The sequence below is a fragment of the Rattus norvegicus genome, chromosome 4, assembly GCF_021556685.1.
Source record: "Rattus norvegicus strain SHRSP/BbbUtx chromosome 4, alternate assembly SHRSP_T2T, whole genome shotgun sequence".
NCBI lineage: Eukaryota > Metazoa > Chordata > Mammalia > Rodentia > Muridae > Rattus > Rattus norvegicus.
The window spans coordinates 71132533-71155716 of NC_141537.1; the positions used below are offsets into that span (position 1 = coordinate 71132533).

At 43.6% G+C, this 23184-nt stretch overlaps 2 gene segments (V, D, J or C); both read left to right on the forward strand.

Annotated features, from left to right (window-relative positions):
* Window positions 1–8920: 8920 nt before the first annotated feature.
* Window positions 8921–11357, forward strand: LOC134486762 (T-cell receptor beta-1 chain C region-like). The segment is given in 5 exon segments: window positions 8921–9246; window positions 9762–10139; window positions 10575–10592; window positions 10688–10794; window positions 11111–11357. Coding segments are annotated over 5 exon segments (561 nt in total).
* Window positions 11358–14905: 3548 nt separating this feature from the next.
* On the forward strand, window positions 14906–21572 carry LOC102554731 (T-cell receptor beta-2 chain C region-like). The segment is given in 6 exon segments: window positions 14906–15218; window positions 16476–16512; window positions 19954–20331; window positions 20830–20847; window positions 20991–21097; window positions 21382–21572. Coding segments are annotated over 6 exon segments (579 nt in total).
* The last annotated feature ends 1612 nt before the right edge of the window (window positions 21573–23184 follow it).

Here is a 23184-nt window from a genome sequence, read left to right on the forward strand (position 1 = left end):
TTCTCAAGTTCAGAACCTAGCCCAGTTGTCATCAGAAGGCTGCACTCAGCAACTGATGGAAACAGATGCAGAGACCCATAGCCAAAAATATAGGGCAGAGCTCTGGAAATCCTGCAGAAGAGGGGAGGAAGAAGGATCAAGAACACCACAAGACAGTAGGAGCTAGAGGGATCAAGAACACCACAAGACAGTAGGAGATAGAGGGATCAAGAATACCACAAGAAAATCCACAGCATCAGCCAACGAGGGAGTTCACAAAGACTGAACTGATAACAAGGAGGCCTGCATTGGACTGACCTAGGCCCTTTTCATATATGCTATAGTTGTGTATCTTGGTCTTGTGAGACTCCTAACAGTGGGAGCAGGGGCTATCTCTGACTCTTTGCCTCCGTTAGGGACTCTTTTCTCCTACCGTGTTTGCCTAGACTTACTGCAATTTTATATAGCATAGTGGATTGACATCCATGGAAGGTTTTTCTGAATTGTAAAACAGGAGGAGTGGATGGGAGTGGGGGCAATCAAAGGAGAATTGTGGGATAGGACTCAGGGAAGGGAAGAGCGGGGAAACTGCAGTCGCGGTATTAGAAAGACAGGAAGGAAGGAAGAAATGAAGGAAGGAAGGGGAGAGGGAGGGAGGAGAAAGAAAGATAAAGATGAAAGGAAGAAAAGAAACAAATCTATTTATATTTTTTAAAAAATGATAAATTAAATAAGGAAAGGCTGCCCCCTACTGTGCACATCTGTGAATGGCTACAACCTGATTGATTTTTGCCCAAATAATCTATGTTGTTTGTACAGGTTAATTTTTAAAAAAGAAGGGGGAGAGGGAGAGAGAGAGAGAGAGAGAGAGAGAGAGAGAGAGAGAGAGAGAATATGAACGAACCAGGAAATGAATAAATAAATTGAAATTTTAAATGTTTTGAGTTGCTACCATCTTTACATTTAGTCTCAATGTCCAGATGAGCAAACTGGAAAAACCCCATGAGATACAATGACACCAAGAAAAACGGTACTATTTTTTTTCAAGGTCAGATGAAATCCAAGTACTCACCTACATGATTAAAAGGAAACTCTGGCTTAGCAAGTCAGTCTTTGTTAGGGAGAGGGATTAAGTGAGATGTCAAAAGGTGAGAAAAACATAATAAAATAAAATGTACAGCTCAATGGAAAAAAGAAAAAAAGAATAGACTTTGCCACCTTCAAAAAGGTTAAAAATGGTTGGCCTTCTTACCCAGGCTTACAGTACAATGGTAAGATCTGCCACTATTGCTGAGACAGTCTCTGCCCAGTTCAGAGCACCAGTAGCTAGCACTGTGGTCTTATCCAAGTCTTACAACTTCCTGTTTGCCTAGGGATGAGGAGTGGGTTCCAGGCTTCCCACTGTAACAAAGCATACCTAAGAACCCCTTCTGGTTATTTGTTTAATACTGTTAACAAACCCAGTCCTAGAGATTTTGATTCCAAAGCTCAGGAAAAACAATTTAAAGATCAGAATTTTGACAAGCTCCCTACAGAACTGGGCCTCTCTGAGCAAACACTGGATCTTAAAACAACTCCTTACATAAACCAATCTTTGGAAAAAGTAGTGACTTAAAACTAAGTTGCTCACTCCTCCATTGTTGGTGAGATTGCAGACTGATACAACCATTCTGGAAATCAGTCTGGAGGTTCCTCAGAAAAGTGGACATTGAACTACCTGAGGATCCAGCTATACCTCTCTTGGGCATATACCCAAAAGATGCCCCAACATATAACAAAGACACGTGCTCCACTATGTTCATCGCAGCCTTATTTATAATAGCCAGAAGCTGGAAAGAACCCAGAAGCCCTTCAACAGAGGAATGGATACAGAAAATGTGGTACATCTACGCAATGGAATATTACTCGGCTATCAAAAACAATGACTGTATGAAATTCATAGGCAAATGGATGGAACTGGAAAATGTCATCCTGAGTGAGGTAACCCAATCACAGAAAAACACACATGATATGCACTCATTGATAAGTGGCTATTAGCCCAAATACTTGAATTACCCTAGATGCACAGAACACATGAAACTCAAGAAGGATGACCAAAATTCGAACACTTCACACCTTCTTTAAAGGGGGAACAAGAATACCCTTGGCAGGGAATAGGGAGGCAAAGTTTAGAACAGAGGCAGAAGGAACACCCACTCAGAGTCTACCCCACATGTGGCCCATACATATACAGCCACCAAAGTAGATAAGATGGATGAAGCAAAGAAGTGCAGGCTGATGTACAGGAACCGGATATAGATCTCTCCTGAGAGACACAGCCAGAATACAGGAAATACATAGGCGAACGGCAGCAGCAAACCACTGAACTGAGAACAGGACCCCCGTTGAAGGAATCTTAGAAAGGACTGAAAGAGCTTGAAGGGGCTTGAGACCCCATATGAACAACAATGCCAACCAACCAGAGCTTCCAGGGACTAAGCCACTACCCAAAGACTATACATGGACTGACCCTGGACTCTGACCTCATAGGTAGCAATGAATATCCTAGTAAGAGCACCAGTGGAAGGGGAAGCCCTTGGTCCTGCCAAGACTGAACCCCCAGTGAACATGATTGTTGGGGGGGAAGGTGGTAATGGGGGAAGGATGGGGAGGGGAACAGCCATACAGAAGGGAAGGGGGAGGGGTTAGTAGGATGTTGGCCATGAAACCAGGAAGGGGAATAACAATCGAAATGTAAATAAGAAATACTCAAGTTAATAAAGATGGGGAAAAAAAAACTAAGTTCCTTCTAGCAGAACTTTTTCATATATTTTATAGAAAATGACATTTTATTGATTTTCCTTCCCTTTTTATTGATTTTTAAATTTTATTTAGAACACATAATAGAGGTGTATAGCTACAAAGTTGAAATCTCGCCATTAAATCATCGATGAAAAGTGGTCTTGTGCGCCATTAAATCATTAGTGAGAAATGGTCCTGTGCGCTCCTGTCTGTGATGGGCAGTTGCTTTCAATAGATCATCTTACTTTTTTACCAGAATTTCTTTTTCATCTTGTTTTGCAATTCTGAGAAATCAAACCCACATTCTCCATCATTTCATGCATTCAGCCTATCAATAAGCTACAGGGTCAGCCCTCTGCCCATTGTTTCTCTATGAGGATACTCATTACTTAATTCTTGTGCGCTGTCTCATTTGTTAAACAAAAGGTAGCTTACATCTAAGCAGCTCTGCAGTTGGCTTTTTTCCAGTTAAACATGTGTGAGTCACTGACATGACACAAGGATTGCACGCTCATTTAAACATTTTTCATTCTTCAGCTTTTTGAACTTTTAGAAAGAGAGTCTTACTGTATAAACCAGGCTGGCCGTGAATTCCTAACAGTTCTCCTGCCTCAGCCTCCCAATTGCTAGTTTCATTTGTATGCAACCCTACCTACAAAGTAAATTCCCTTGGGTCGAGTTTCTGGATAAAAACAAAAGTGCATTTATAGCTTCATAGCTGTTTTCTAGTTATTTTCTATAAAGGTTGTTTTATTGTTTTTGCATTCCTGTTAGCAACAAATATACTAAAGTATTTCTCTGCAGGGTCCCCAGGAAAACAGTCTGTAATAACCCGGTTTTCTCAAATTGCTGATAGGCATGATTTCAATGACATTTTCCTTTTTTTTTTTTTTTAATCATTGTGAAAACTTTTCCCTACACTTAAGCACCATTTTGATTTCTTTTTCTCTGAAACATCTGCTATTTGCCTCTCTCTGGTTTTTTGTTTGTTTGTTTGTTTGTTTTTGGTTTTGGTTTTTTGGGTTTTTTTTTTTTGAGCTATTGAATTATCTTCTTATTGATTACTAGCCCTGATGGTGAGAATTGAAAATACTTTTTCCAGGTTTTCAATTAGCTTTTGATTCTATTTTTTCTCTTCCTTTCTCTCTTCCTTTCTTTCTTTCTAATGTGGCAAAATTACATAGTCAAGTCTGTCTTTTCATCATCTGGGTCTTAAGTCGCCACTGACAGGCAGTTGTAGGAAGCATCACTAAGGGGAGAGATACCCAAAGCATGCAAAGGCAGGGTGAATTTCGGAATAAGACTGTTTTTGAGACTAAGTACCAATGTACAGCCCTAGTTGGTCTGAAATTCATCTACAGATCATACTAGGCTCAAAATCACAGATCGTCCTGCTTCTGCCTCCATAGAACTAAGATGTGTGACTGTGCCTCCACACCCAACCAGATTCATCTTAAACAGGAAAACTGAAATACCTACTAATATATTGAAATGTCTTCAGAGAAGACTACCATGTAGCTATGATCGCATGACCATGCAATTTATATTAGATTGATTTCCAAACTGTGTGAGTACCCAGCCTCCACAGGGACTTGTCCTTAACTCCCTTTGCCTAGCAGGATGGGTAATAACATCGTAACGTATGTGATCAAGTCATCTCATTTCATAGCCATTGTTAGAAATGTACTGCACTCTTCACCATCATTCCAAGAAGTCCAGAACCTAGTTAGCCCCTTAATAAGGCTCAAGTCTGTCACACAGAGAGGATCTCAGTACCACAGAGTCTTGGTCATGGGAAAAAATATAACCTCTGAGTTACACCGAGCCTTAGGGCAAGGGCAAAGCCAGGCTAGATTGGGGGCTGTAACTTCTTCATAGGGTAAATCCCTTATAGGACAAAAACTTGAGAAGGGCGGATACCAGAGGAAATTCAGCCCCTTCAGCAAACAGCATTTCAATGACATCAGGCTCCAAGAACAAAGAACATTCAAAGTAAGAACAGGGGTTAAGGAGGAAACCCCTGCATTAGCTCACTTCTTATCACCACCTTGCACAATGGTGGCGATGTCATCTTCCTTATCTTTGACTCCCCTCAGAGGAGCAGCTTCTCTGGTGGTTTCTTCCAGCCCTCAAGGGGTAGACCTATGGGAGGGTCCTTTTTGTATAAAGCTGTAACATTGTGGGGACAGGGGGCACGGTGATTCAATTCTATGGGAAACCTTTACAAAAACCTTTCTGTCTGTCCCAAGGCCCACAGTCTGCTACTCTTCCTCTGGGTCACAAATCTAAATCCATTTACATCCAAAATGCTTCTACTTCACCTCTGCTTCCTGCCAGGCCAAGATTGTGGAGAAGAATGGGGCTGTCCCAGAGCAGAAACCTACGCAGAATGATCACAAGCATAAGAAGAGAGGCCTAGTGGCCCTAGAGGCAGAAGATGCAGGAAGAGCCTCTTCTCCCAACTTCCATAAAACAGACCACCACCATCAGTGGACAGGTGAAACAGAGATGAACAGGTCTACAGCTTTAAAAAAAAGCCATAAAGATCTCAGCTCTAGAGGAATATCAACATCTCTCTGGGAATCTGCTCTCTGAAGGGCTACCTCACTTCAGTGGACCTTCAGAGAGAGAATATATATGGTATGTTATTCACAAAAGGGGATGTAGGTCCCAATGGATGGAATCTACCATGTTCTACATTGCTACAAGTCTAACATCAAAATGTTCTTTTGTGCAATACTTGTCATGCACACAAGGCTATTATTCCTCCTAGGGTCCTCTCGACACTAGCTGGGATGAGTTTCTCGTCACATCTTAAGATTATTTTCCTCCTCACCCTATAGCACTGTGCAAACACAGAAGTCTTCTTTGGTAAAGGAACGAGACTGACAGTTGTAGGTAAGATATCTTTAAGGCAAATTTCCAAATCTGTCTTTGGACAAAGCCTGTCCTCTGTGTCCATATTAGAGAGTATCTGTATTCTGATGTGCAAACTATGACTACACCTTTGGCCCAGGGACCAGGCTTTTGGTAATAGGTAAGGCCTGAGGGTCTTTGGGTGTGGGATAAAAGGTGTAATACTGTCCAGGAAATAAGAGAAAGGATCCAGCTCATGGTTCCTTCTTGAGGAAGTCTATCTCATGTCTGGGACTACATTCAAAGGAGGTTGAATCCACAAAGTTAGACTGAATGTTTGTGACTGAGTCCTCCTAGGGTGGAGGGTAGGAAAGAGAAAAGAGAAGGGCTCACAGAGAGTGAAGGGTTTTGAATTGGACCTGGGAGGCTGTGTTCTGGAAATGCGCTCTATTTTGGTGAAGGAAGCCGGCTTCTTGTCGTAGGTAAGTTAGGGCCAAATGGCTGGGTACCAGATGAAATTTCTCTCTGAGGTGTCCAGGTTGCAAGGTACTTCTATAAGAAAGAACTAAATTCCTCTGCTCATGCATGTGAGAGGGGTTGAATGCCCATCTCCCATATTTTACATGCTGGTTATATGAAACCTGGGTACCCTGTTAAATGCCGGCAAGCTCAACTAGGAGTCAGCCTCGTGTACTGTTCATAGTCCTGCTGTTTGACCCTCACATACAGGCAGAAAACAGGCTTTGGGGAGGAGGAGGAGGATGTACAGATCATTAGGAAAACGGACTGCCAATTATATTAGTTAATACTGCACACCTGTCTGTCCTACTCCCTGGGGATAAAACCTTCCTCAGGAATGAGGGAAGCTAACTGGCAGTGGGCACAGGGAGGAAGGACAGAAAGCAGGAGGAAGTTTTACAATCAGGCTTTAATGTTGTGTTTCCAATGAAAGATTGTTTTTCGGCCATGGAACCAAGCTGTCTGTCCTGGGTATGTAAAAATTTTCTTTCTCAGGAAGGTTTGTTGTAAGCCTAGAGGTGTGGGGAACTCCTCAGACAAGGAAAAGACAAAAAGACGCAGCCTGGGCTGTGGTTCAAAGAGGAAGAAAGGCTGGTGAATGTGCCTGGACCCCTGGGGATTCTGTGTAGAGTCCTGCCTCAGGGAAGGGCCCCATCAGATCCTTGGGAGTTTGCCACCCTTGTATTGTACTGTGTAACAACCAGGCCCAGTATTTTGGAGAGGGGACTCGGCTCTCTGTTCTAGGTAAGCTATGGGACTAAAGTGGTGGGAGCACCGTCCCTTGGATTCAGGGTTTCTGCATCCCCAGAGCTGGGTAGAAGGGGCTGGGGGATTGAGTTATTCCTTTTCTTGCTAGGTTCTAAAGGGGGCCTCTGCCTCCCTTACGAGGAGATGAATCAGTAACTGTTTCTTTTCCCCTGAGTCTCTGCAGTCTAGGAGCAGTCTCCTGCCTTCTGACATTTCTGTTTGCATAGATGTGCTTCTTCTGAGTCCTTTCCTCCAGTCTCCCTCCTGTCACTTGTCTCATGGCATTACTGGAGTCTGGAATTCTTCCTGCAGGCAGAGAGACAGTCATCCAGATCTCAGGGAGCTAAGAGTAGCTCTCTAGCTTTGGGACCGCGGGTAGGTTTTACCAAGGCCACCAGCAACTGTGTTTCTATAATTCGCCCCTCTACTTTGCAGCAGGCACCCGGCTCACTGTGACAGGTATGGGGGTTCCATTCCTGACTGGAGGGGTTATGCCTGTGTTGGATCAACATGGTCTGGGAAAGGAACTTAGGTATAAGATAAGACAGAGTCATCCCTTCCCATTTAGAACCCTCTACTCTTCTACTTCCCCAAAGCCTGGTAGCTTGCTCTTCTCTGGGTTTGTTTTCTCTTTGTGGTCTCGGAAAGCCTTGCTTCGGAGCTTTGAGTCTTCTTTCTCTTGTTTTTATTCTTTGGACTACTGTCGTCTGTGCCTTCCGAGCGGATGCATTACTTCGCTTTCTCTCTATAGCCTCATCTCCACTCTTTCCATTCTCTTTCCCCTTCTGCACTGTTGGGTTGGTTTGGTACATAGAACTCTGTCTTATTTAAAATATTGACACTGACCTCCTGTGCAGACTTCTGCTGCCTCCTTCATCTTCTGCCTCTATCGGTTTCTGAGGACACATGTCTGTCTTCCTTGTGTGATAGAAAGGGCTGGAGGGCAGAGGGGATCAGGTCTTGGTGGTATCAGAGTGACCTGGGCACTAATCCTGAGCAATGGCATAAGTCTGTCATAGCACTACAGGAACTGTAGCTGCCTACAGAACTTTGGAGTATATTATACTCCGTGGATATCTCAGGGTTAGATATGAAAAAGCTTATAACTAGAAAGTGATATATTAGCAATAAATTATGTATGATGAAGAGAAAATAAAGGTCTTGAGACTCCAGGTCTGTCTTGGAATAATAAGCTAATGAAAACCTAAAATAAGCAATATCATACTTGGGAGGAAGCAGAAAGGCTAACAGGCATGGGGAGTGGGTAGGAAAGATATGAGGTCTGGAAAATACAAGAAAAGGTGGAAGAATGTAACACCTCGGTCCTCCCAGGATTGGTAGCTTCCATAGATATTGTCTAGTAGACAGGATCCATGCCATGAAAATTAAAGGAAACTACTAAGCACTGGTTTCAAAGGCCTGGGGCTCAAAGAGGGGGAAAATGCATAGAGTGATATTTTTTTAAGTGTGAATGTTTCAGGCAATCCCAGACTCTATAAGACACACAAAAAAAAAATAGAAAGGACTGTTTTATGTTTAAAATTATTGATTTTGTTTGATTTTTACTTTTGAGAACTTCATAAATAAGTAGTGATTCTACATCCTTCTTCCTCCTTTCTCTCTCCCAATTCTTTTAAAGGATTCAAAGGTCACATTATGTGACTACATTTATTTCAATTATTGATTATCCTTCAAGCCACTGTTTGTCTTTCTCCAAACTCATTTCTCAATTTCCCGGACAAGTCCTCAACTTCAGACAAAGAAGAAAGATCTTATGTTATCCTGTTTGTACACCAGAACCTTACTTTAAGGTCAGAACAGAGCCAAAGAGGAAGACCATTGAACTCTACATCAAGGGAGGAGGCTTGGAGGACATATGTGGATTTTGCATCTATTGTGTCTTGGGGCAGGGGTCATTCATTTCAATAATCCTAGGAGTATTTTTCTGTCCTGTCTTCTAAGCATGTGGCTGGATCCAGGCCTTTCTGGTGGAGACCTGCTTCTGAAATGACCCTTGTACTTTATTATTTGTTTACAGGAATTTTTCACTACATTAAAGAATACAATGTTAGGTTGTGAACTAGAATTCTGAAACTCACCAGGGAGACTTGTTGAGCACTGAAAAAATAAAAGTTCAACCTATGAATACTATCTTCCATGGGATTGCAGCTTTCCTATGCAAGCCACCACAGCTTTCTCACATCTCAGTGTAGAAGTGGATGTGGAACATCGGATAGGCTAACAGCCAGAGACAAGCTGGAACCTCAAAGCAAGTTGCGTGCAGTGGGGGAGGAGGTTGCATTGAGCAAGTATTCAGAAACTCAGAGATGTCTCTGGATGTTGTGTGGAAAGTGTCTATTTTAGGTAACGAAAGTTTATACTATATAGAATGACCTAAATACATTGATATATCCACTTTACCCCAAAAAGAAAAATAATAATAAGGAGAAAAAAAACCTTAGTTCTTAGGATCATGACATTACTATGACATCTTTGTCTTAAAATTCAATATCACTCAAAGCCTCTGTTTCGAATAGCCATGCATAGATTCCGGTTTCTTAAAAACTACTGGGTGTATTCTTTTTAACCAGTGATCAGTGTTCAAGTACATGAGTCATTACAAGAAAGTGAAAAATCCAAGGTACCATTCCACCATAGGAAAGTGTGGGGAGAGAGTAAACAAAGCATATACTTAGAACAATCTATAAAGAAGAGGGAATGCCAAGGGAGACCAGAAACAGAATTGGACAAGGACAAAAAACAAGCAGAACCTGCTACAACATAGTTGTACTTTATAATGACCATTTCCAGCCCTCTCTTACAAATCCAAGCTTGGTTCAGACAGCTCTCAGACATCTCCTGTTCTCTTCATTTTTCAGAGGATCTGAAAACGGTGACTCCACCCAAGGTCTCCTTGTTTGAGCCATCAGAAGCAGAGATCGCAGACAAACAAAAGGCTACCCTCGTGTGCTTGGCCAGGGGCTTCTTCCCTGACCATGTGGAGCTGAGCTGGTGGGTGAATGGGAAGGAGATCCGCAATGGGGTCAGCACAGACCCTCAGGCCTACAAGGAAAGCAACAACATCACCTACTGCCTGAGCAGCCGCCTGAGGGTTTCTGCTCCCTTCTGGCACAATCCTCGCAACCACTTCCGCTGCCAAGTGCAGTTCTATGGGCTTACAGAGGAAGACAACTGGTCAGAGGACTCACCCAAACCTGTCACACAGAACATCAGTGCGGAGGCCTGGGGCCGAGCAGGTAAGGGGGCCTTGGGGAGCTGGTAAGAAGAATGATCATCAGTAGTGCCAAAGAAAAACGGAAAGATGCAGGTGAAAAGCCAGGAAGTCAGGATACAGAAAATACACTGGAAAGTGATAAAAAGCCTACCAAGAAGATAAACTAGACAACTGTGTATAATTCTCACTCCAGATCCTCATTCTGTCAGCCTTACATGTAAGATCTCCAGTCTATGCCACTTGTGCAGCTCAGTATCCGAATCATTAGCTTTGGTGCCTATGCCATGGGTTTTAAGAACACTTGGTACAACAGAAGAGGGATGCTTCTGGGACCTCCTGGGGGGAGGGGTAATCTGGGCCTATCAAACTATGCTAGCTCCTAGGATGACTTAATTTTCAATCTTCTTAATAAAAAGGTGTCTCATCCATTTTCCTCTCTCTCTTTCTATTCTTTCAGATTGTGGGATTACCTCAGGTAAGCGAGTTAACTCTTTCTTCACCTCTCATGATCTTGACTGTAGAACTAGCTACCTGGCCAACGGTACTTACCTGCTCTCCTTTTGTCAACAGCATCCTATCAACAAGGGGTCTTGTCTGCCACCATCCTTTATGAGATCCTGATAGGAAAAGCCACCCTGTATGCTGTGCTTGTCAGTACGCTGGTAGTGATGACTATGGTAAGGAACGAGCAGATGGACCTTACAGGGGAGGTGACACATGGAACACAAGACACTTACATCCAGGGGCTTAAGGGCTCTTCCAGGATTAGATGGAAGCAGTAGAGAAAGCTCTGCTCCCATGCCATTAAGGACAAGAAGAAATTTCAAAGAATTTTAGTGAATGATCTACAGAGAGGACATGCTATGATAATTCAAAATGCCCAAGGGATGTTTTAGTAGCTCTATAATTTGTCAGAACAATGGGCCTTCCTACATTCTTTCAAGCCCCACTATGCATGGCCATTGGAAAACCTAAAATGCTTCTCATCCGCAGGTCAAAAGAAAGAGTTCCTGAAGCCAGACCTGAAGGTGAATCCAAGAGCTTACAACCCATTGTGGTGTTGATACAGATTTTCTTCTACTGGCGCTTCTGAAGAGCCTATTCTCCTTTGTGGATCCCAAAGTCTGCCTAGTCATGTATATTTGTGTTTGTATGTTTGAAATCCTTGTGGCCTGGAGAGTGCCTAGCACACTTACAATTAGTAACCATAACCAATAAAACATGTTCTAGAATGGCCTGACTCTCTCTGGTGTGTGTAGATATCTTTATTTCTTTTCTCTCCCCAAACTCCTTGATCAATTTATGATTAGAAAAGAAGAGATATTCAAGAAAAATGATGCCCATCCAGGGTAAGAGAAGTGAAGGCCCCACCCTCAAATTAACAGATGATGATTGGGGTTGGGGATTTAGGTCAGTGATAGAGCGCTTGCCTAGCAAGCGCAAGGCCCTGGGTTTGGTCCCCTGCTCTGGAAAAAAAAAAAAAAAGATGATGATTAAGTTTGGAAGGTAGTGACAGAAACTAAAAATTCTCAAGAGAGAAGGACAGAGGTCCTGAGTACAGGAAGTCTCTTAACTTCAAAACCAAACCAACTAAACAAACAAAAGATGAGTGCTCTGGGGGACAGCAGCTACAGATTACACAAATGTATCCACCTGCAACTTGTCATGCCCCTGTGGCTAACAAGGCTTGGTTCCATGTGTGTCACCTATCTTCCTTTAGGCCTTTTACTGAACACATGTGTTCATTCACCAAGCAGCTTTCCTAGATGATTACCCATGACAATGCACTGACTTGGAAAACTATATTCCAATGGAAGATGTGTCTTTCACTTAAGGTACAAATCGTTGTTAAATTATACCCCGGTGAAATGGAGGGATGTAAACTATATCACACAAGCGTGCCTAGTTGTACAGAACTTAGAGCTTCCTATAAGCAAGAGCAAGACCTATTTCTACATCTAGAAAGCCTGCATATCTCTTGATCTCGCTGCAGCCATTGTGGAGTAGTTGCGATCCTTAAGATGGCATAAATAAAACTGCAAAGCTTCTGTAAGGCAAAGGACACTGTGGTTAGGACAAAACGGCAACCAACAGATTGGGAAAAGATCTTTACCAATCCTATAACAGATAGAGGCCTTATATCCAAAATATACAAAGAACTCAAGAAGTTAGACCGCAGGGAAACAAATAACCCTATTAAAAAATGGGGTTCAGAGCTAAACAAAGAATTCACAGCTGAGGAATGCCGAATGGCTGAGAAACACCTAAAGAAATGTTCAACATCTTTAGTCATAAGGGAAATGCAAATCAAAACAACCCTGAGATTTCACCTCACACCAGTGAGAATGGCTAAGATCAAAAACTCAGGTGACAGCAGATGCTGGCGAGGATGTGGAGAAAGAGGAACACTCCTCCATTGTTGGTGGGATTGCAGACTGGTAAAACCATTCTGGAAATCAGTCTGGAGGTTCCTCAGAAAATTGGACATTGAACTGCCTGAGGATCCAGCCATACCTCTCTTGGGCATATACCCAAAAGATGCCTCAACATATAAAAGAGACACGTGCTCCACTATGTTCATCGCAGCCTTATTTATAATAGCCAGAAACTGGAAAGAACCCAGATGCCCTTCAACAGAGGAATGGATACAGAAAATGTGGTACATCTACACAATGGAATATTACTCAGCTATCAAAAACAACGAGTTCATGAAATTCGTAGGCAAATGGTTGGAACTGGAAAATATCATCCTGAGTGAGCTAACCCACTCACAGAAAGACATACATGGTATGCACTCATTGATAAGTGGCTATTAGCCCAAATGCTTGAATTACCCTAGATCCCTAGAACAAAGGAAACTCAAGACGGATGATCAAAATGCGAATGCTTCACTCCTTCTTTAAATGAGGAAAAAGAATACCCTTGGCAGGGAAGGGAGAGGCAAAGATTAAAACAGAGACTGAAGGAACACCCATTCAGAGCCTGCCCCACAGGTGGCCCATACATATACAGCCACCCAATTAGACAAGATGGATGAAGCAAAGAAGTGCAGACCGACAGGAGCCGGATGTAGATCGCTCCTGAGAGACACAGCCAGAATACAGCAAATACAGAGGCGAATGCCAGCAGCAAACCACTGAACTGAGAATAGGTCCCCCGTTGAAGGAATCAGAGAAAGAACTGGAAGAGCTTGAAGGTGCTCGAGACCCCAAAAGTACAACAATGTCAAGCAACCAGAGCTTCCAGGGACTAAGCCACTACCTAAAGACTATACATGGACTGACCCTGGACTCTGTCCCCATAGGTAGCAATGAATATCCTAGTAAGAGCACCAGTGGAAGGGGAAGCCCTGGGTCCTGCTAAGACTGAACCCCCAGTGAACTAGACTATGCGGGGAGGGTGGCAATGGGGGGAGGTTTGGGAGGGGAACACCCATAAGGAAGGGGAGGGGGGAGGGTGATGTTTGTCCGGAAACCGGGAAAGGGAATAACACTTGAAATGTATATAAGAAATACTCAAGTTAATAAAAAAAAAATAGTAAAAGATGGCATAAATACTCAATGATTCATCATACTTCATAATCCCCCATGCTTTGTTCCTCTCATCCTCGTCATACCATTCTGCATGTTCTCCTCCTGCCTGTTCCTGTTGGAGCAACACATACCCTTCTTCCCTTAGCAATCCTTACTTCATTTTGAGGACTTGGATTAATTGTCTTCCTGGAGCCTTTAGTGGTTTTTGCCCAATCCTTCCTTCTTACTAAGACTAGATCAAAAACATTCTCAATTGTTTAGCTTCTTGTAAATACTTCCTTTGAATATTTATCATACTCAATGGGAACTGTTTCTTATCTGACACTTCCCATGTAACTGATGGCTTCCCCCATAACTAAGGTGTTATTTCTGATAGTACCCTGGAATGCTGAATGGTATTTGCTTTGGGGTAGACACTTTGTGGTAATTTTCTAATAAACATGTGAATGGTGAGGGAAATGAAAGTGACCCGGTTTTATAAACAGTCATTTCATTGAGGCCTTCCCTCTTGCTTACATATGAGTTCAGAGTTTAATCTGTGCAAAAATACATATACAGCTACAGACAGACATGGTTACATGTATATTCATATCACTCACTCACTGAACACATCACTGTAATGCATTGATTCTGACCAGTCATAGAACAGAGGTAACTAAACCACAGTTTTCAAGAAAACAATCTGTCTACACAGGGACTAAGTCAAGGGGAAACAAAAAAGAACAGAAATAAAAGCCAGCACTTTGAAATAGCTGAGTGAACTGTCCACAAAGTTGTACTCGGCAGTTAGATAATCAGGAGGGCATGCAAACATACAGATTCTTCAAAAACATGTACTTTGTGCACAACAGAGAGTGCTTGTGCTCACCAGAGGCAGGAGAAAAAGTACAAACAACATGGCTGAATGCTTTGGAGTTTAGCTATTTGCCTGGGAACAAGAAAGAGTCAGAGACAGCAATAATCAAAACCAAGGCTGAGAAACCATATTAGCACAAGCCTCTCTGAGAATGGACTCATTTCCTTGCAACCAGCATAGAATCTAACACTTGAGTAACCCACTAAGGACTTGTGGACTAAATAAATGAGAAAGCTGAACATTGTCCAGTAAGCAATAGGAATGATGATCGTTTCTGAGACGCATGTCTCTATGTTCTAAGTTGCATCAACCACTCTGTGGAGTCTCCTGTTAGCAGCCTTACCACTTCACTCCTCCCACCTATCTTCCTATAAATGCCAGCCTAAGCAGGTGGGCACTGTGTCTCAGAGGGGAAACCCAGTGACATAGATGCTCTCAGAGAGGGAGAGAACATGTTCAGAACAGGGGCTCCCTCCCTGCATCAACAACACCACCATCAGTCCCAAGAACATCTCCAAGCTCCTCCCCTCCTAAGATTTACCCAGCTTGAGATTTTTCCCAGCCCCTCTCAGTCAGACAAACCTCTCTGCCACCTGGTCTCCCTGCCCCTGCCCAGGCACTGGGGTAGGGCACCTGCAGGGAAGAAACTTTTTTGTATCATGGTGTAACATTGTGGGGACTGGGGGGGGCCACAATGATTCAACTGGAAGAGGTGCTTTTACAAAAAGCTCTAACCCCCAAAACACCAACTCTCTGTCCAAGAAATGCATTTAACATGTGAGGAGGAGTCTGTGTGAGTGGACCTACAAGGTCTTCTAATAGCTAAGCATTTTCTTGTCCTAGAAAGCTTCCCATGAGTGTGAAAGGGAAGTGGGTTCACATTCAGCCCTAATCATGACTCTTACCATCAACAAAGTATCTGTACATGCAGGGTAAATTGAGAACTTATTAAAAAGTATTGAGTAAATAAATATACCCTTTGTTGGAAAGACTGTACAAGTCCTTTCTCATTGGAGGCTACTCAGACACAGCAGGTAGCCCTCAGATTTCAAAGTCACTTTGCTAACCCCTGAGTGAATTGTATGGATATTCGTTCCCAAGCCAAAGGTTGTATCTCTTCTTCAATTTGAGATCTTAAGATAGGCCTCATGCAAGGTCAAGATTGCATTACCCATTCTGGAGGTAGATGGAGAATGTGAGTAACCCCGGGTCTATGCTGAGGAAGGTGAGGAAGCAGGAAGAATTCGTGGCAGCCCTTTTCTGCTGTGTTCCTATGCTGAACAGTTCTTCGGATCAGGGACACGACTCACGGTCCTAGGTAAGAAAACAGAGGCCACACAGGTAGGGGAGAAGGTGGGACAGTCACCCACAAGGACCCCTGGAGCAGAAAGCCTTAGCAGAGTGGACCTTTGACTATCTAAGGCCCTGTATCAGGGAAGAGGAGGTTTGTGCCACCATCCCCAGGACTGTGCAAACACCGGGCAGCTATACTTTGGTGAAGGCTCAAAGCTGACAGTGCTGGGTAAGGAGGGCTGAACTGTACTGTGGGAGTAAGAGGGACAGAGCAGGACTATTCAGTGTCCTCTTGGTCTGAGCTAACCTGCCTGGGCAGAAGGATTTCTGTATTGGATACTGGGAACAGTAAAGCACTCATGGTTTGGGGTTGGGACAGCAGGAGCGAGCGGGCAGCACTGAGTTTTTGTCCTGAGCCTGAAGGCTGTGACTACAGACAAGATATATTTTGGCTCAGGAACCAGACTGACCGTTCTCGGTAAGTTGGGAGCTAGTCGTGAAGGGGAGGGAGCATTTCCTTGAAGGGACTCCCAGGTAAAAATAGCCAGGGCTAGTTTTTGTCCTGTGCTAAGAGGCTGTGAGTCAAAACACCTTGTTCTTCGGTGCAGGCACCCGACTGTCGGTGCTAGGTAAGCTGGTACAGTTTTTGTGTTGGTTTCTGGGGCTGTGAACCAAGATACCCAGTACTTTGGACCAGGCACTCGCCTCCTTAGGTGAGCTGGGGCCCCACGCGCGCGTTGGCAGCGGGATATGGCTGCAGTGGGCTCGGGTCCCTTGGCTGGGTTTCTCTTGGAGTTCACAGGGTTGTGCAGCCCTTGCCCTGGGTTGAACCTCCCGTGTGAGCTTCTTAGCAATTGCAGCGGCAAGTTCTGGGGCTGCTGGCGTCTTTGCCCAGGGTTCTCAGGCCCTTCGCGCCGGGAGAGGGAGGCTGAATGCAGGGAGATTGTCCCTAAACTGGGGAATACCTCGCTGAGCCCCGCGGGTTTGTGTGTGGGGTCGCGCCTCCGTGCTCCTATGAGCAGTATTTCGGTCCCGGCACCAAGCTCACGGTTTTAGGTAAGATTTATATCTTTCCCCGCCCCCCCCACCCGCCCTAATTCCTGGGTCCCTGGAGGAAATTGGGATTGAGCGGGTTAAGTCTCCCGGGGGAATCGGTAATGGGAGACAGCTCTCAACTTCGCCTTTTCTGGGAGAGCTGGATGAGACAGGGTATTGGGTGCCAAAGCATTTCTCTTGCAAGCCAGGACAAGGTAAGTTTCTTTCTCTTTTCTCTGAGGTATGCATGCGCTGGGTGGGCGGTGGAGAAAAAGGATTAATCAAGACTCTGGAATCAAACTTGGTTTTGAAAGTAAATGGCAGGCACAAAGAACTAAAAGGCAGAGAAAGGCGGGGAGGTTTCCCAGAGGTAGAGTTCTCACTGGCAAAAGTTGTCCAAAAGAGAGAGGGTTTTTTTTTTTTTTTAAAGGGGAAGGAGTCTAGCAATAAACCAAGGACAAACCTAAACTAGAACAGAAGAATCAAAAGCCTGGTGGTGTTAGCATGTGATTAAATTCCATCTACTGCTTTACCTTGGGATCCCTTGAAGCAGGATGGAAACCCAGTATCCACACATTCTCATGACTGGTCAGCCCAAAGGCCGGGGGAACTTAGTCACTGGGGTCTGTTTATCCTCAGGTTATTCGCCTGACTCCTGACCTAAAATCTGCACTGTTCACACCGTGAATTCCAGGCTAGACAGACAGGCTATATCACGAATGGGGTTCGTTGATCAAAGGCATACATTAAACTACAGACATTTAGCTTGGGGAAAAAAATGCTTGAAAAACCTTAGGGTCCCAGTATTAGAATGGACCTTAAATATCACCTTGACAGTGAGGGCCAAGGTTATAAAAAAAGAAATAATTCACAGCTTGGTTATGTTAACCTGTATTATTTGGTAACCATAGTAACAGTAGACATCATTTGTGATTGGAACATTAAGTTGGATCCAAGGGAACTCAGCCATGTTAAATTGTGTCTAAGGGAAATGTTGGGTCCCTGTAGTCACGTGGGATAAAGAAAAGAGACAGACTTTATAGCCAGATGAGGCTGGTTTCCAGTCCTGGTTCTTTGATGATAAGGTAAGCTTAGGCCTGTTAGTGTGTGAACCTATTCAATGGAGACAGATAGTGGGGCAGTTTGGAAAAGGGAAGAGAAGTTTTATAATTTTACTCATAGCTAGTCCAGTTTGCAAGCAAATCACATACCAGGAGCAGCTCACTTATGCACAATTCACTTTCATAGGCAATTATACCTCGAAAGAACCCTCATGAACTCACATACATGGATATTTAGCTGCCCCCAGTCTCCCTGTGGAATTATACAAGTAATACTTCAGGGTGTAGTGAGGATCTGCTTCTATTTGTCCTGACAATGGTGTTCATTAATACACTAGAGAACAACATGCCTGACTCAGGCAAGTGTTCAATTTTCACAATGGGGACTCAATGATTGCTGAGTGAGAGGGTCAGAGAACTGCATCCCACAGTTCCCATGGTAAGCTGGGAGAGTCTCAAAGCCAATATCTCTGGGACAGAATAAGACTAGACAGACTAAGAGCAGAGGACACAGAGTCAAGAACCACAGAGAGAAGCAAGAATAATACTCTTTGCATCCAGGCCCAGCCTGTGAAGTCCTAGGGATATTGAAAATGATGCACTGGAGGAAGAGAATGAGCTGAGGCAGGATCTGCTAGACCCATATCTACACTCCCAACACTGAGGAGACTGCAACAAGAGAAGCCATGACTGTGAGGCCAGCCTAAGCTACACAATGAGTTCTAAGCCAGTTTGGACTATGTAGAGAATTCTAGGCCATTATGGACGGCAGAGTAAGACAACCCCTCCTTCCAAATAAAAGAAAGAAAAGAAAAATGTAGACAACTCCTACTAAAAAGAAACAGATTTCCAGAGCGATTGCTGCAGAGCTTGGAGCACTAAGCCTGTGACCTTGGGTAAGAATTGTGCAGGATGGATACCTTTGTTTGGAGCCCTGGAATAAGATAATATCCACAGAATTATGAGAAAGGGTTAAAATAAAGTTTCCGCATTATCAAGAAGGTCTTGGGTTGCTAGCACAAAATATATCTATCTCTTCATTTTCAGCAAATCACTTGGAAGCAAAGGACAGACAGAAAAGTGCAAATAACTGGGGATATTTAGAGGCAGAGAAGTTGATGAGATTACTCTGCAAAATTGAGTAAACCTTATATATTGTGAATACATGGTAGACCGGGATGTCTACACAGGCATGGGTGAAAATAAACCATCTATTGAAGTCTGAGGAAAGCTTTCTCATGCCAAATGTTTATCTGAACTTGAATTACCCTTTAATCCTGGTCCCTTAGCTATGACACAGATAACTTAGCTGTGGCAGGATGGTCCAAATCCTTATGTCTCTTCTTCAAGTCAGTGTTGCACATTTCGCTTTGCAAGCAGAAAAGAAATTGGTACAGAAGCATTAAAGAGGCTCTCCCATGGTCACACAGGCATGGAAGGTGATTGCTCAGACTCGGGCCCTGTATGTCTTATTTCTGTGGCCAACTCCAACTAAAGACGTGCTAAATATAATAAGAAATAAACTTCTCGGGCTGGAAAGATGGTTCAGAGGTTAAGAGCACTACCTGCTGTTCCAGAGGTCCTGAGTTCAATTCCCAGCAACCACATGGTGGCTCACAACCATCCATGCTGAGATCCGATGCCCTCTTCTGACCTGCAGGCCTACATGTAGGCAGAAAGCTGTATGATGTATACATAATAAATAAATATTCAAAAAGGAGAAAATTTAAAAAGAAAGAAAAGAAATAAACTTCTCTTGAGAAAGGAGGATTAAAACTGTGTCAATACAGAGCCATTGTGCAGAACATTGGGCCAGACATTTACAGTATGTGTTTATGAAAATGGAAGGATAGGAAAGGTTGATGTCTACTGGATGAAATAAATGACCAACAAGGTAAAAGATTAATGCCAAAGAGAAAAGGAATAGTGGTTCCAAAGCCAACAGGACTGGCTTTTCAGAAACTCTCTTAGCCCTTAGCCTTTCCAGATACAAACAATTTCTACCTGATCCAGGTAGTCATCAGCAAAATGCTAATTTCACCCCTCTTTACTTTCCAGAGGATCTGAAAACGGTGACTCCACCCAAGGTCTCCTTGTTTGAGCCATCAGAAGCAGAGATCACAGACAAACAAAAGGCTACCCTTGTGTGCTTGGCCAGGGGCTTCTTCCCTGACCATGTGGAGCTGAGCTGGTGGGTGAATGGGAAGGAGATCCGCAATGGGGTCAGCACAGACCCTCAGGCCTACAAGGAAAGCAACAACATCACCTACTGCCTGAGCAGCCGCCTGAGGGTTTCTGCTCCCTTCTGGCACAATCCTCGCAACCACTTCCGCTGCCAAGTGCAGTTCTATGGGCTTACAGAGGAAGACAACTGGTCAGAGGACTCACCCAAACCTGTCACACAGAACATCAGTGCGGAGGCCTGGGGCCGAGCAGGTAAATGGCACCTGGAGAGCTGACAAGAAAACTAAACAGCACTAGTACTTCAAAAATATGAAATGATCTATGTAGAAGCAAAGAATAGACCCAGGAAAAAGCCCAAATGGTGGGACAGATAATCAAGGACATGGTGTCAGAAAACCATAGCATATGCTTTCTTCCAAGGAATACTTAAACTCAATGGGGCAGTTCAGGCCAATTGGCTTCCCAGTTCTTTAGTTTCTCTGAGCTGTGTTTATGAGTTCCCTCACAGACCCCTCATAGCCTAGTATCTCTCAGTCCCATCCCTGATGGTAGATTTTTAAGGTCTCGGTGACATTGCCTGGCACCATCAGAAAGACAGTGTGAGGAGTATCAGCGGAGAGTGCTTATGCCATCTGACGTGCATCTGTCTGTGGCCTTAACATTCACCTTTAAATTTTGTTGTTGGGTGTAGAACATCCCCAAGAAGTGCCATTCTTTCACCCATTTTTTCCTCCCTCTCTTTTCTTTCAGACTGTGGAATCACCTCAGGTGAGTAAATCTCTCAACTTTCTCTAAGTCTTCTGTGGTCTTGGCTTTGAAAACAGGACACAAAATTCTACAAACATGGAGTTTGGGGCTGCCCAGAGGAACCTGTTTATAAGCACCTACTCACTCTCCTTTCCTATTAACAGCATCCTATCATCAAGGGGTTCTGTCTGCCACCATCCTCTATGAGATCCTACTGGGGAAGGCCACGTTGTATGCTGTGCTAGTCAGTGCCCTGGTGCTGATGGCCATGGTAAGAATGGTAGGATGGGACAAACGGTTGGAGGTATAGACTGCAGTGTATGGAATGTATGGTGATCTTAGAGGAGGACCCAACCCTGATATCCAGTCATGTCAAAAATACCATAAGGAACACAGTACAAAGTAAAACTGGAGGAATGCTTATGTTTGTACTCCTGGAGGATGAGGAGAACCAAGGAGCTCTCTTCAAGATCATACTTGAGAATCTATTTCCTGTATAACCCCTCCCTCTGCTCCATGGATTCTGGAGGTTTAACAATGTCTTTTCTTTCTCAGGTCAAGAAAAAAAATTCCTGAGACAAACTTTATGCATCCTGAGCTGTTCTTTACCCTGGCCATGGATTTTCCCGCACCTTCTCCAATCCCTGTTCCTAAGGACTTGTCTCCTCTCCCTCCATGGAAATCTACCATTCCTCATTAACCCCTTGACTCTGAAACAGACTAAGTGAATAAAAATATTGAGTTTAGCCTGGTGTGTCTCAGCAGTTTCTTCGGACTCCTGTTGTTACTGACATTCCTACTAGTCTAAAAAAGCAGAGTGGCTAATCTTCCTTCTTGCCTGAAGTTCTTCTTCCTCCTGTGTACTCTAGATCCTCCAATGAGTCATTTGTCTGAAAGGCAATGACTGGGCTCTGGAACACAAGCAGGATAAAGACAGAGATAGGAAAGTTACAACTAACAATAACTCCACCCAGTATAGGGCAGAGGCTAAGCAAACCTATGGATTAGAGCACCTGCTTACTTCTCAATTAGAGTCCAATTCTTTTTATTACATCTTTGGATTTTATCTGTGTCTCTCCTCAATATATCTGGTTTTTCTTGATTGAAAGTTTTAACTTAAGATCTATAGAACTCACTAGGTCTAGTCTGTAGTCATACAGAAGACAATGAAAATTGAAAACTTCATTGTGACTTCACTGTGAAGTCTAGAAACAGTGGACTCCCCAGGACCTTGCCACACAGGGCCAGGCTCTAGGCAGGGATATAGAAGAGATTACACATGAAGTGCCACCCTTCCAATGTGTAAAAGTCCCTGTCAGCATACACAAGACCATCCTGGGCTGAGGATGTTAGGAACAGCTCCTCAGACAGAGACAGTTTCCTTGGAAGGGTAACTATGAGGTTTAATCATTGCAATAGAACAATATACTTGTCAGAAATTCAGAAGAGATGCCACAGATCAGGCAGAGGGGCTAAATCAAAGTTAGTTGTTAGTGCTTGGATGAGAAGCAATTTCTGAAGGCAAAGAAAGAAGAGGACAATGAATTAGTCCCTTGCTGAGAGACTGTTTACTATCTCTGTGGCTTAGACTGGCCTAGGGCACATACACCTGTCATAAAAAAATAATGCTATAGGCAAATTATTTCCCTATTTCATGGCTATAGAAACTGTAGTTTGCAGATCACACTATAATCACTGAAACTTCAGTATATTTTCCCAAAGATAACGTGATTCTGGAAGCTTCTCCCAACCAGTGACCATGATGATATGATTGTTCATGGTTGTCATAGTAACTGTAGAGCAGTTGTTCAGGGTCCTACAAGTTCTGGGAAAGGACTTGCAGAAAGAACCACACTGAGGCTGCTTTAGTTCACAGTGTCAGTTTCCCAGGGTTGCCAAGAAAATGTGTTTAAGATATACAACGAAGTGCCACTGAGTGGTTTAGGGCAGTAGAATAGAAATTATCTTCCAATATGGAGGCCCCAAATTCAAAATGATCACATCATCAACACATCAGTGCTCTCTGACAGTTACAAAGAAGAATCTTTCCTTGTTCCTCCTCCTTCCCAGGCCTCTCAGCACTCCTGGCCTTGTGTGAGTTTCTCTCTCATCTCTGCCTTGACCTTCACGTGCTCTTCCCCCTGTTTCTTTGTGTCCCTTTCCTTTCTTTCATCAAGACATGGATCCCTGGATTTGAAGCTCACCTAAAATCCTGAACAATTCCATTTTGAGCCTTTAACCAATGGTAGACTCAAAGACCTTTTCCCAAATAAAGCCACCTTCAGAGGTTCTGGGTACTTATGATTCTAGAGGTACACTATTCCTTGCAAGAGACTGTGTGTTCAGAAAATAGAGTTA